Below are 14,666 nucleotides of genomic sequence, written 5' to 3' on the forward strand. Positions count from 1 at the left end.
TCCTGCAATGCCCCAGTCCATTGCCATGCTCAGCGTGTAGCGAGTTGATGGCCTCGACCGGATCGGCAATGAATGTGCGCCCATCGTGTTAAATTGGAGGGGGGTTTTTGTCACCCCCAATAGCTGCAAAGACTGAACGATTGATTGCCACGCGACAAGCCCTCTCCGCCGGGCACGTGAGAGGTCGTTCCCTGACGCTTGCTCTGCTCTGCGAGGGGTTGCAAATGATGACAACGACGTCTCGTGAATTGGGAGAAAAGAGGAAAAAGTAACAAAAATGACGAGGCAACGCCTGGTGTTGTGCGAATGCGACTCCGACGGGGCAATCGACCAGTCTCCAGAAATCGTCGCGTGTGATTTAAACCGCCGTTGTGATGCTGCGCCGCACAGGAGCGAATACAACCAAAAAAATTAACACACACGTCGAAAGCACTTCCGTAAATAGGAAAAGCGAGTGTAATAGGTGACGTTCCGTGCCATGACCTCTGCAACATCATCTTGCAGAAGGTCGATCCCTGACACGACGTGGAAGCCACTGGGAACTATGCACTTTTAAATCTAGATTGAAAACTAATTTCTTTGGAACTGCTTCTTGTGTTTAGTTTGCTGTCATTCCCCCCACCCCCCCGCACCTCCGATTAGCACGGGTGGCTACGTACGCGCGTTGCTCGCCGCCAACGTCCCGAACGGAATTTCCATTTCCTTCGGTCGCGTGGCACGAAGCCGGTGGGGGTAAGAATGGGCTGATGAAGTCACAATGGTATTCAATTGTGAAAAAAGATTAAGGGTGAAATATAACGGTATATAAAAAATGGACGTAAGAGAGAAGGACGTTTGCTTTGAGAACGCGGCGCATGGACGTGGGGGGGGGGGGGTGGGGGAGGAACCGCGCAGTGCAGCGAGGCGACGTCAAAGATCACTGCGGAATTTCTTCACCCGAACCAAAACGCCCGGCAACCGCTGGGGGGGGGGGGGGGGGGTGGTGGTGGGGTGGGAAGCTTCCCCCAAACGCGAGCCTCTCCCCACGGGGTTCATTAAATCAGTGTGTTTGTAGAGCCTTTTAAACCTCCGCGTTCGCCTGCGTCACAGCCACCCCACCACCCTCGCTTTCCCCTCCCCGCAGCGCTCTCCCTTCGCTCGGTCGTGCGCCACCAGCCGGGAATAGACGACCCCCCCCCCCACCCACCCATGCAAATCCGTTCAGCGCCATCTGCGTCGTGCTTAATTTCCAGTCCGGTGTGTTTGTGTATGGGGGGGGGGGGGGGGTAATGTCACAAACGCAGCGGGGACCGTGCCTGTACCACGATGCCTTCTCCCTTCGCTCCATTCCTTTCGCTGAAATTTCACCGTCTGTTAACACTCCCTGATATGGTCGTTCGCGTGCCACCGCACCACCACCAAACTTTACGTAAAAAAAAAAATGTTTTTGAAGACGTCGACCGATTTCCTGCCCGCATCGGTGGCAATACTCCGTCGACGAGCCCCCTAACAAACGGTGTGGAGAGGCCATAACCACCGGAGAGTTGCGCTCAGCTTATCGGCCTCGGAGGGACGAATTTTGGGGGCTTCGAGAACCTTCCGGTCGTGAGCTGCCCCCCTCCACGGCAGCGCCGCGTGACCAGCAAGGAAGAGTAGGCCAACATTGCCGACAGAGGAGTCCCTCTGCAAAAGAGTCTATGCTGGCCTCTTGACTTCTCGCATGGTTCAACTGAAAACCTGAACTTGGCCTTGACGTCTCTCGAGTGGAGACTTTTCTGCCAGCAGTGGCAGGAGCATGCAACTGCTGGGCTGCGCTTTTAACTTGTACACTGTAAAAACAAGTAGGCGTATATGAACAGTGGCCTAGTAAGTGCACAAAGACAAAGATCCCCCGAATAGCTTTGAACATACTTTTTGGGGCAAGTGCTGTTCGCGAGCACCTATGAAGAGCCGGAACGGCACACGAGGGGGTGGGTGGCCAGCACTGCGCCTGGCCGCCTTTGTCTCCCCCAGTGGCGATGTTTACACACCTGCACCAGGTACTCATTTGAGGCTGGGTCGAACTAGGGGAGACCCCGGGACCGGTTCAGACAATCGCCACTGGTGTTGAACGTGAGCGGGGAATCGAACCTGGGTCGCCGGGTTCGTAGCAGAGTGCGTCAACCGCTGCCCTACGTCTCTCCGCTAAGTGCACACACACACGTGCGCGCGCGCGCGCCGAGCAAATGATTCCATAAGCTGCGTCCCCTGGCAACATTCCCTTGAAGTGCCAGGCCTGGTTTTGAGTGTCAGCCCAGGATGCATGCAGGCTCTGCTTTGCTGCGTGCGATGTCCATTTCTAATGCACAGAGGAAGAGCACTGGAGAGCTTTATGGTTGAAAGTGCCCGAGGCTCTCACGGACAAAGGTACCTTTGGAACTCTCATGGTTCAGTGTTACTGCCTGAGGCACAACACGGCGATGGCCAATATCCCCAAGATTCCTCGGGTTCATCGTTCGTGCCCGAGGCTCACAGAGCCAGCGTCAGGAGCAGCGGGAGCTGTAGCGTGATTAGCGGTAGCTGTAGGGTGATTAGTGGTAGCTGTAGGGTGATTAGTGGTAGCTGTAGGGTGATTAGTAGTAGCTGTAGGGTGAATAGCGGTAGCTGTAAGGTGATTAGTGGTAGCTGTAGGGTGATTAGTGGTAGCTGTAGGGTGATTAGTAGTAGCTGTAGGGTGAATAGCGGTAGCTGTAAGGTGATTAGTGGTAGCTGTAGGGTGATTAGTTGTAGCTGTAGGGTGATTAGTGGTAGCTGTAGGGTGATTAGCGGTAGCTGTAGGGTGATTAGTGGTAGCTGTAGCGTGATTAGCGGTAGCTGTAGGGTGATTAGTGGTAGCTGTAGGGTGATTAGTGCTAGCTGTAGGGTGATTAGCGGTAGCTGTAGGATGATTAGTGGTAGTTGTAGGGTGATAAGCGGTAGCTGTAGGGTGATTAGCGGTAGCTGTAGGGTGATTAGTGGTAGCTGTAGGGTGATTAGTGGTAGCTGCAGCGTGATTAGCGGTAGCTGTAGGGTGATTAGTGGTAGCTGTAGGGTGATTAGTGGTAGCTGTAGGGTGATTAGTGGTAGCTGTAGGGAGGGCAGTGGTAGCTGTAGGGTGGTTAATGGTAGCTGTAGGGTGATTAGTGGTAGCTGTAGGGTGATTAGTGGTAGCTGTAGGGTGATTAGTGGTAGCTGTAGGGTGATTAGTGGTAGCTGTAGGGTGATTAGTGGTAGCTGTAGGGTGATTAGTGGTAGCTGTAGGGTGATTAGCGGTAGCTGTAGGGAGAGCAGTGGTAGCTGTAGGGTGATTAGTGGTAGCTGTAGGGTGATTAGCGGTAGCTGTAGGGTGATTAGCGGTAGCTGTAGGGTGATTAGTGGTAGCTGTAGGGTGATTAGTGGTAGCTGTAGGGTGATTAGTGGTAGCTGTAGGGTGATTAGTGGTAGCTGTAGGGTGACTAGTAGTAGCTGTAGGGTGATTAGTGGTAGCTGTAGGGAGAGCAGTGGTAGCTGTAGGGTGATTAGCGGTAGCTGTAGGGTGATTAGTGGTAGCTGTAGGGTGATTAGTGGTAGCTGTAGGGTGACTAGTGGTAGCTGTAGGGTGATTAGTGGTAGCTGTAGGGTGATTAGTGGTAGCTGTAGGGTGATTAGTGGTAGCTGTAGGGTGATTAGTGGTAGCTGTAGTGTAATTAGCGGTAGCTGTAGGGTGATTAGTGGTAACTGTAGGGTGATTAGTGGTAGCTGTAGGGAGGGCAGTGGTAGCTGTAGGGTGATTAGTGGTAGCTGTAGGGTGATTAGCGGTAGCTGTAGGGTGAGCAGTGGTAGCTGTAGGGTCATTAGTGGTAGCTGTAGGGTGATTAGTGGTAGCTGTGGGGTAATTAGTGGTAGCTGTGGGGAGAGCAGTGGTAGCTGTAGGGTGATTAGTGGTAGCTGTAGGGTGATTAGTGGTAGCTGTAGGGTGATGAGCGGTAGCTGTAGGGAGAGCAGTGCTAGCTGTAGGGAGATTAGTGGTAGCTGTAGGGTGATTAGTGGTAGCTGTAGGGTAATTAGTGGTAGCTGTAGGGTGATTAGTGGTAGCTGTAGGGTGATTAGTGGTAGCTGTAGGGTGATTAGTGGTAGCTGTAGGGTGATTAGTGGTAGCTGTAGGGAGATCAGTGGTAGCTGTAGGGAGATCAGTGGTAGCTGTAGGGTGATTAGTGGTAGCTGTAGGGTGATTAGTGGTAGCTGTAGGGTGATTAGTGGTAGCTGTAGGGTGATTAGTGGTAGCTGTAGGGTGATTAGTGGTAGCTGTAGGGTGATTAGTGGTAGCTGTAGGGTGATGAGCGGTAGCTGTAGGGAGATTAGTGGTAGCTGTAGGGTGATTAGTGGTAGCTGTAGGGTGATTAGTGGTAGCTGTAGGGTGATTAGTGGTAGCTGTAGGGTGACTAGTGGTAGCTGTAGGGTGATTAGTGGTAGCTGTAGGGTGATTAGTGGTAGCTGTAGGGTGATTAGTGGTAGCTGTAGGGTGATTAGTGGTAGCTGTAGGGTGATTAGTGGTAGCTGTAGTGTAATTAGCGGTAGCTGTAGGGTGATTAGTGGTAACTGTAGGGTGATTAGCGGTAGCTGTAGGGTAATTAGTTGTAGCTGTAGGGCGAGCAGTGGTAGCTGTAGGGTGATTAGTGGTAGCTGTAGGGTGATTAGTGGTAGCTGTAGGGTGATTAGTGGTAGCTGTAGGGTGATTAGTGGTAGCTGTAGGGTGATGAGCGGTAGCTGTAGGGAGATTAGTGGTAGCTGTAGGGTGATTAGTGGTAGCTGTAGGGTGATGAGCGGTAGCTGTAGGGAGATTAGTGGTAGCTGTAGCTGTAAGGAGATCAGTGGTAGCTGTAGCTGGAGGGCGAGCAGCTCTTACGTGAATATTTGTCTCTTTCATCTCCCTCTGCATCAAACTCATTGTATCACTCCCTTGCATCGAACAGCGCTTCTCATACTCCTCGCTCTCGCTCTCCATCTCTCTCCATCTCTCTCAAGGTTCAGCAAATGCCATTTTAATTAAATTGCGAATGAGTGCTGGTGAAATACCATCAGCAAATATTAATAAAGGGCCCCGTTGCAACGCACTGTTGTGCCCACTGGGTTCACCTCCGGAGGGAGGTTCCTCTTTTTAAATAATCCTCACCCCACGAACGCGATATAATCAAGTCCCTACGTTTCCACATCCACACTCACACACCAACAACAACAACAAAAAACCACACGTCACCGCAAGAGGCGACGCAATCAAGGGGAAGCCGTTGATGCCACGCCCCGACCGACTCGAACGATGAGGAAGTTCGCGGAGGAAACCGCAACGGGCCCAGAGGTGGCTCACGCGGCACACGATGGCTTGTGGGCCCAGCACCCAGCCGGCCGTGCTGAGAATCTCTGGGTCCGGATTGTGGGCGGCCCCCCCTCCCCCCCCTCCACGGCGTGGCGAGCTGGAATATATATTTGGCCTACTCTTCGCGCGGCCCGGGGAACTCTCAGTTTTAAGACGTTTTGCCCATTACTTTAAACTGCTTGCCCCCCCCCCCCCGAGAGATGTAATATGACCGGTGACCTCTGGATTGCAAGGTCACTTGTGCTGCTAACCATTGCGCTGCTGTGGCAGGTCCCTGGTAACAGTAATAATAGGCTTGTTCTTTTATATAACCAACGAGACACATTTTTATTTAAAGCTTTCGTGACTGCAGGGATTCATATTCTTGGTTATTTGGGTAAAGTCACGTAGAAGGGAAACAATAAAAAAATAAAACAATTATTGTTTTATATTTTTATTATTTTATTGTTTCCCTTCTACGTGACTTTACCGAAAGAAGCAAGAATACCAACGAGACAAAATTAAGATTTTGACATTTCGGCTCACTTAAGAGGCTAATTGGCCAAAAGGGTCAAGATCCTCCGTTCTTCACAGACAGTGAATCAAAATAAGGTGTTATTGTCTCGAATTAACCTGTTATTCTTTGTATATGTTCACCGAAGCAGAAACTTGATAGCCTGCTGTGGTCATAGCGTTCCACTCACGACCTCATTGCATTGCTGTGAGTTCACATCCCAGTGAAGTGATGCTATTATATCCTGTCAGCCAATCATTCCTCTGGGGTTGATAAAATAAGTACCAGTTTGTGAACAGAGTTAGTTGTCTGAGAGAGGGAGATACCTCTCCACCATTGGAGGTTGAAGGGGGTATATTGCAATAATAAACAAACACATTCAAAATACTTCAAATAATTCTTGCACGTGCATGTATTCTGGGCTGAAACATCGATTTTCACCAATAAACCGGGTAATCGTTAACATCCATGGTTTTCATAACGAGAGCTCACATGAGGACAGGCACCAAAGACTCACGGAGAATGTGACAAAACGTAATATAAATCCCCAGGTCATCACCTAATTATCTTTAACTACCCAATTACCTTTCGCTTTAATATTCTCCACTAACCGTCCCATGGGATCACTGTGCAGCCACTGACAATTTCTGTCTTCGGAAATAAACAAAGGGGCCGAGGGGGTCCTCATTTGCAGGATGAACGCGTGCGTGCCGTGCGTAATCACAGATTTTTGTTTATTTTATTCATGATGACCACTTCACAACCGTTATCGTCATCGTCCAGCAGTGAATCCACTGCTGGACGATGATGATGAAGGCCTCCCCCAAAGCCGCTGCCGCCACCCCTCACGATCGCGCGACGCAACAATCCACGCGGCACCACCCGCACACCAACTGATTTCATCGCTCCATCTCCCTGGTGGACATTCTCTCGGATGCTTTTCTTTTTTCCTTGGCTGCCACTCTAATGACAACTTGCTTTTGTGTCAATTGAGTTAAATTTAAAATATCTCCCTGCTCAAATGAATGACAGAGGCAGAACATTACTGTTATTATTTGTTTACTTACTATTTTTATTTTGCCAGGTAAGGCTCACTCGGTTATGTAGCTCTTTCCAAGAAGCTGTCTGGCCACACAGATGATCACTCAATGAAGCGGTTTATCATCTTTTGGAAATTGATCGCAGCCAAGTCCTCTAAAACGAAAGTTGTTTCTAAGTGTGGAGGGAAAAACTGGAGGACCCCGGAGAAAAATCCACGTGACCACGGGGAGAGAGACGAAAACTCCAAATATACAGCAGGCCGTCAGGGCCGGGATCAAACCCACAACCTCCTGTATACCTTGTGAGGTAGTTAACATCTCGCCACTGTGGCAAGAGGCATCCACTGGAAGCCATGAGGTAATGGTGTTAATTCCTCAATACCATGGCAGAGGTAATTCTCTCCATAAGATGACTAAAAAGCTGTCAATACAAAGTGATCCTTTTTTTTCTCAGCCCCAAAAGACTGATGGGTTAAATCGTTCACCAACCAGGATTTGTATTCACTGGCTTCCGACAGTTGATTTGGCAGCCAAAATATTGTAAGTAAAAAAAAGAAAACGTGTTTTTAAAAATTGTATAAAACCAAGAATTTCAATTAAAAATCATTACGTAACAGACAGACTCAATAATAATGTAGGTACCGTGTGGGGAGGCCTTCATCCAGCAGTGGAGTAACGAGGCCAAGCACGATTATCACAGTTACATAATATCACGTTAAATAGCATAAAGGATGTTTTAAAAACCATAATGAGTGCATAACAGATTGACAAGGGGCAGTACATGATTTGTTTCATTATTTTAAAATATATATAATACAATTTTAAAAATAATTTCGTTCCCACAAAGTTAAAACGGAGTTCGTCCAGCCGCTGCAAGTTTTTTTTTTTATATATCCCCTAACCCTCCTTTCCGGAATGTCAAATATTTTTTCGTACGAATTAATTGGCTATTAAAACGCGCGTTTGTAGCACGTGCCGTGCAACAGTGGCGTTTGCATCGGTGTGTACTACCGAGGAAAAACACGTCTACCGGGAAACATTTTAATTACGGACGCAAAGGGGCAACAACTTTTTTTACATCGATTGTAATCCATTGATTACGTGAGTTCTTAAGCCTTCCTTACCTGTCCAGTGTGCTCCGTCTCATCTTTATTGATCAGGTACATGAAGAAAAATCTGAAAGACGGAGAAACGCACAACGCATTCATCTTAGTGACTCGTTCAAAACCCGTGAATAACATTTGCACAAATACACAACCAACAGCCACGACACAGCTGGCTTGGGGAGGAGGCCTTGAATCAGCAGAAGGTTCAGACCGGGCTGTAAGTTATTCATGATTATAACAAAAACGTCCATACAGTATATGTCACGTGTCATGAAAGTGGAGGTGGGCTCCATGCTCAAAAGAGCAGTGTTTTGTTTGTGTCGAACTTGGAACCGTATCTTAGAGAGAGGGTCCTTGCCAAAATACATCTGGGCAGTTCACCAGCATTGGTTCAAGCAGAGTCTGACTCTGCTGATGAGACCCTGAATGTTGAAACCGGGTCCAGAGCTTTGCTTGTGTTGAACCAATGCCGCTGATATTTTTGCCACTCCCAGAAGGCTGTGTGTGGCCGATAGGATGTGTAAAAAAAACTGCTGATGATTCATATGTAGGGAGGGGTATGTGAAGGAGGCGTACTGTGAGACTATTTATTTAGCGTGTGGTGTGTGTCGCTGTTGGCATTCCCGAAATCCATGGTGGAAACTCTTCATCAACGTTGTCATCACCATCACCAATGATTCCTCTGGGGATCGGTAACACAAGGACCGCCTGATGAATGATGAGGTCCACCGTGCTTGGAAAGCAGTCAACAGAAATTGCTTAAAATGTTGATTGTTGAATGAGTGATTGCTTTTATTTATAAACAATTAAGAAACCCAATGACAATATCAGGAGGACCTGGGCTAAGATACATTTTCCATACAGGAAAATAAACTTCAACTAAAATATAAGAATATCCTAAGTACCAACGTAGAATTATAAAATGTACATAATGAGGCCATTTCCAGAGATGAGCAGCGGTCAACCATTAACTTGCGCATGAAGACACTTTGACTGAATGTTATATATGTTTAGGTGGCCGAGTAGCTTGGAGGTCACAGTGCTTAGCTGATTTCTCTGAAACCGTGGGTTCGAATCCAGGAACCACCCCTGATAAAAACCAGGTCATCAAGTGTACTGTAGTGAGTTGACTATCCCAGCCTGGTCACCGAGTACTGCGCAAAAAAGCCATCAAATAAAATTTGTCTCGTCACTTAATTTGACTAAATTCTGAGAATTGAAAGAAGAACATTGGTTTGTCTGTCATGTGACAAACATTATTCTCTCTGGCAGGACGGGTAGGAAAGTGCTGCCCCCCTATTGTGCGGACCAGAGATCACTTAAAAAGACCTCAGTAGTAGTTCTCTGATATCCGCTTCTGTGGGTCATTGTCTTCCATTGAGAGGTGTACTGCTGTTGTGAGAGATCCGAATGGATTCTTTGTCTCGTGACATAACACCGAGAGCATAATCGAAATAAAATGGTAATAACGCGAGATTTTATCTTTATTCTCATTTTTAAACGCCATACAAACAAGACAACGCCGTGATGTAAATAATGGCACATGTATAATATAATGGACCGAAGTAGAGCTATGATAGGCATGTTCTGCACAATGACAGGGGTGAAATAGGGTTTGAAAGTCAAGACAATTCGACTTGAGGTCTTGATGAGAAAAGGTGTTGGAATTGCACTCATTACGATGTCAATATCATGCTCATTAATGGCAAACGGTTTGTACACGCGGCACAATTTGATGAGCATTTCGGCTCTGCGACGATGCCCATCACTCACACACACATCTCCCGGGCGCATTCATGAGCCCTCGGGGGTAAAACTGTGAACATTCCATTGCCCCTGCGTGCCACGTCAGTACATTTTTTTTAACGTACCTTTTCAGTAATATCCTTTTTGCAAATTACGTCTCAATTAACTTTCAGCATGTCCTTGTTTATCCGGGAAAGTGTCACTCAGAACTTAAATTTTTGAGCGAAGGTTCTGCTTGAGATGTGTACCCAATTACTTTGCCAGCATTTTGCGGGTGCGTGCGTGTGTGTGTGCGTGTGTGGAGCTAACAGCACTTGTCCCAACAGTCTGTTCAGGCTATACGGGGGATCTTTGTCTTTTTGTGGAGCAGTAGGGTAGCGTTTAGCGTGCTGCGTTACAAACCCGGCGACCCGAGTTCGATTCTCGCTTAACGGCCAACACCAGTGACGATTATCTGAACTGGTCCTGGGCCTCCCCTCGGTCGACTCAGTACCTGGTGCGGCATATAACATCATCGCAAATGAGGAGACAAAGGTGGCATGGTGTGGTGCTGGCCACCTACTCCCCCTTGTGTACCCGTGCCGGCCTTCATAGGTGCTCGCTAACCGCACTTGCCCCAACAGTCTGTTAAGGCTATAGGGATGGATCTTTGTCTTCATTAAGATCGCAGCGTACCCGGAGAAAACCAACCCTCGCAGAAAGGGTCACGTGCATGGACAAGTCACGGACATGTTCACTGGACCGCGATCTTTGGACTTCTGAGCACCTAATTACCTCCGTGATCTAAGTCAATGAATCGGGATTACAAGACCGCAATCATCACGCCGTGCTGGTAGCTCTCACAGGCCCGGTGCTGACTCACCTGCTGCCACGCAGGAACAGCTGCCACTCGGGGGGGGGGGGGGACGGGGGGGTGCCCTTTCGATGCTTGAGATGACACGTAATGTGAATCACTTTCTAGGGGCATTTCAGCGCCATTATGAATACAACAAAATCTATTCGTATTATTACGAGCTATCGTACGTGGCACCAAATGCTGAACGACATTCGTATGTCACCGTGGCCCTACATGAAACATATTCGATGTTGGATCACCCTATGCCAACTGAGACACATTTGTGGCCTATTGGGATTATGCCTTGACGTCTCTTTAAGGAACTATTCTACCTGCCGACCACGACTAACTTCTGCCCTCCTGGCTGGGCACGCTGGCGCAGTGCTGCAGCGTGTGCACTGTGCAGATCGATGATGCTCGAGTCAAGTCAACTTTATTTTGTTAAACCAGGGTGAGAAGTCACGCGAAGAGGAATGGAGGTCTCTCGGTTGCACGAGTGACCTACACGACAGAGGGTAATGGAAATAAAATAAGTGATGGCAATGAAGCAAAGATATGCTGCCATCATCATCATCGGAATCGGAATCGGAATGTGTATTGACACTGCAAGAGGAATACGATGAGCTGTGAAGCTCTTTTCTCACAGACGTCCAGTCGGGGCACCGGGGTAAGAATGTTACAACAATCAACAGTACAAACGCGTGGATAGTTGTGCAAAGTACAAAGGACAAGCAAACAAATCACCCAGACACAAACAAATACAACAATAACCCATCCCCATCCTAACAAGGCAAAGCCCACTGACGCATTAACTTATCGTTCAGAAATGACCTGGCCACAAATGACGGCTCAGCAAAGTGGCTTATCATTTGGACACTTCAGTGTGTGATACCCAACCAGGTGGCCACACGACGGTAGTACAGCAAGTAGGATGTCGACCTCTCTTCATATATATTGTGTGAGCGCCGCGCTCTCTCCGAGTGGCCTATGCCCAAATCACCGCCGAAGCTAAGCAGCGTTTTGAGCTCGGATATGATGAAGCCTCGAATGGGCAACATAATTGGTCATTCATATTCGGCATGTAATGATTGATACGTCAATTAATGTTGTTGTTGTTGTTGCTTTACATTTACACTCGCAATACACATACACGACGCTCAATTATTTATGAATATACGTTCGTTACATGCTCATGTTACATTTATGGCAACGGTTTGGGAAAGAAAAAAAAACTATAAAGACGCAACACCAATAAAGGAAAAGCCACGGCAACACATGAAACAAAAATGAATATAACATTGCTCAACCGAAAAACCGCGACCTGGAGTTTTAACAATGTATCGAATCCCTTAGGTGGGGGGTGGGGGGGGTAATGAATTGTTCCTAATGATGTGACAATGCATTGACTCCTAAATAAAAATAGATGAATAAAGGCAGTCCCCTTACTTATGAACATCCCTACTTACAAGAGGGCTTCCATGCAAGGCGTACGCATTTTTTTTTTTTAAATCTTCCCGACTTTCGAATTGGCGAAACCGAACCGCGTGATTGTTCTGTTCGGCGCAGCGACCCTCCGCGAGATGCAACGAGTCCCCGGCATCCCGCGTGAGACGCAACAGCGGTGCACGACATTGCGCTACAATGGCCGCCCGTCCGTTCAAATACACTCAATTATTGTTGTTGAGACTTACGAACCGGTCGACTTGCCGACGGCTCTCGGGAAACGGAACCCGTTCGCGAGTTTCGGCGACTGCCCGTGCGACTGCACGCTGATCGTGCGCGTGGAAAAATCTCGGGCCCCTCTTGCAAATGAGACTCGGGCTGGTGTATTGAGTTTTCCCCGGTTCAACAAAATAAGCAAGTATTTAAGATGCATATATGCTGCACGCGACTACTAACTCAATACATTCGTCGATAACGCCATTGGGCCTTTGAAAGGGAAAAAAAAACGTGATAATAATTTGCATTTGTAAGGTGCATTTCATCCGTAGATTCCAATGTGCTGCGAATGGAAAACAGGAAATAAACAGAATCTGCAGGGTGAACGGACAGCCAGAACTAGGAGGGGGTAAAAGCCAGTAAATATAAAGACTTAAATATACATAACGATTCTGATTGTCTTATTAGCCAAGGCAAAGCGTTACAAAGCTTGGGAGCTGTATTGGCAAAATCCCAATTACCCTAGGAAATGTGCCTCGACTTTGGAGTGCTTATAAGATGGCGATTTCTAAGATCTCAGGGACCCCGTCGGAGTCTTTAGATAGATCAGTTCCTGTAAATGTATGTATGTGGAAGTTATTTCGCACCGTACGTAGCCAACCGTGCTAATCGGAGGTGTGAGGCTAACCCACTGAGTGCCTTGTAGGTCAGCAGCCTTGTAGGTCATATTATGGGCAGCCCTTCAGGCAGTGGGCATTCTTTATAGCACATCAAATGAAATAATTGATTGAATGCAGCTCGTTCACTTAACCCCTGCAGCCACTAGAGGCACTACACCACACCACGATGCAAAAAATATATCCTTTAATCAAGTCATAGTCCCACAATTCATGGCAATTCTCTTGAATTTTTCACGGGACCAATTGTAACAGGTGTAATAACTTACAAGCCTTTGATTGTCATATGTTATATGCGAATTAGTTAATTAGTATATTGAGGAATAGATGGCTGAAGGGTTTGTTGTCGTTAAATAGCTACTAATAGTCAGCTATGCGGATACCAATTCAACGCTAACCACGCCCAAAGGTGTTAAGTGCAGTCTCCAACTCGTATTATCCACTGGATCCCTCTGGACTCTCTATTTATGTGCTATATAAAAGGGCATTCCTCCCCTAATTTAAGGCCACAGTGTTTTTTTTTTACAAAAGTGTAGAGTTTAATAAAAAATATATATTTCTCACAGCCTTACAGTGCAAAGGGGGGGGGAGGGGGGTCACTGGACAAACAATTCAAGTCCCCGAGGAGCCAGATGTGAATGCATAAGTTGCACAACCACACCGCTATGATGGATGTGCTCATTCGGTCTTCAGCGACCAGGCCAGAGACCGTCACCTCTCTCTCTCTCCCCACTCGAGACTTCTACCTCGGCATGGGGCTCCCGGGACCCAATCCCCAGAACCCTGGCGGCGGGGGTTGAGGCCCTGGATCTCTGCGGTGCTGGATCTGCGCTCCAATCCATCCGCGATACGCATTTTTTTTCATCCCCCCGGGGTAAAAACCCAAGCGGCAAAAATGAGAATTTAAGACGGCGTCCGTCGCAATGCGGTCGAAGCAACGGCGCCGTGAATCTGTCCATCAAAGTAAAGAATTTCAGACAATGCGCTTAATTAAAATAATTTTTAAAAACACCGAAACGGAATGCGATCGGGCGCCCCCATGTTTTACTAATGCCGTGCAATTAAATGCATTGTGCCGTAGTAGCGAGCTAATTGCGTTTCAAGTTGCCATGTCTGGTTTTTTGTTCAGCCGAGGGAAAGTCGGGACCGTTCCCGAGTTTACAATTTTAAAAAAAAATTGGTTTTGCATAAATAATTGAATAAGCACCCGAAATTATTGTGAAAGTTGTTGTTTTTTCTAAAGCCAATAGGACGGATACAATAAAAAAAATGTAGACATCCTTTAAAAAGCATATCCCTTAAAATATGATGGTAATATGCACGACCTTATTATCACATCAAATAAATTAACTTATGGTGCAGAAATATTAGTCGCAAGTTAAAATAACCCACACAGGATGGATCCATACAATCATAGCCAAGAAGCCTCTCTGGGCGATGTATGTTTAATCTTCCCACATAAACTGGTTGATCGCAGCTATTCACAGGAGCATTACTACAACAATCATAATAATAATCCCTTTTTCAATCCACTGCTGTAGGCCAAAGCCTTCCCACGCAGCTTTGTTTGGCCGTACTCCACAATGCAGCTCGGTCGCCCGCGATGAGCGAGGAGTGGCTAATCGTAGAACTGCCATGCACGGGAGAGACGCGAATGAGCCTGGTCATTCCGCAGCCTGCATAATCCACCAAAGGGATATCAACGGTTCGGCTGTAGTTCTGTCATGTCTTTTCCCGACGCCGATCGGCAAAGCGGTGCG

At 47.5% G+C, this 14,666-nt stretch overlaps 1 protein-coding gene across 11 annotated transcripts in view; it reads right to left on the minus strand.

The window, feature by feature from the left end:
- Positions 1-14,666, minus strand: part of LOC116953891 (ryanodine receptor 2-like) — a 321,447-nt gene that overhangs the window by 7,580 nt on the left and 299,201 nt on the right. For all 11 annotated transcript variants that reach the window (XM_076051967.1, XM_032974196.2, XM_032974194.2 and 8 more), the window contains one exon: positions 8,008-8,059. In XM_076051967.1, the coding sequence (XP_075908082.1) occupies positions 8,008-8,059 (52 nt within the window). The remainder of the gene's footprint in view (positions 1-8,007; positions 8,060-14,666) is intronic.

The sequence above is a fragment of the Petromyzon marinus genome, chromosome 53 (assembly GCF_048934315.1).
Source record: "Petromyzon marinus isolate PM22_M1 ecotype Great Lakes invasive population chromosome 53, UKy_Petmar_22M1.pri1.0, whole genome shotgun sequence".
Taxonomy (NCBI): domain Eukaryota; kingdom Metazoa; phylum Chordata; class Hyperoartia; order Petromyzontiformes; family Petromyzontidae; genus Petromyzon; species Petromyzon marinus.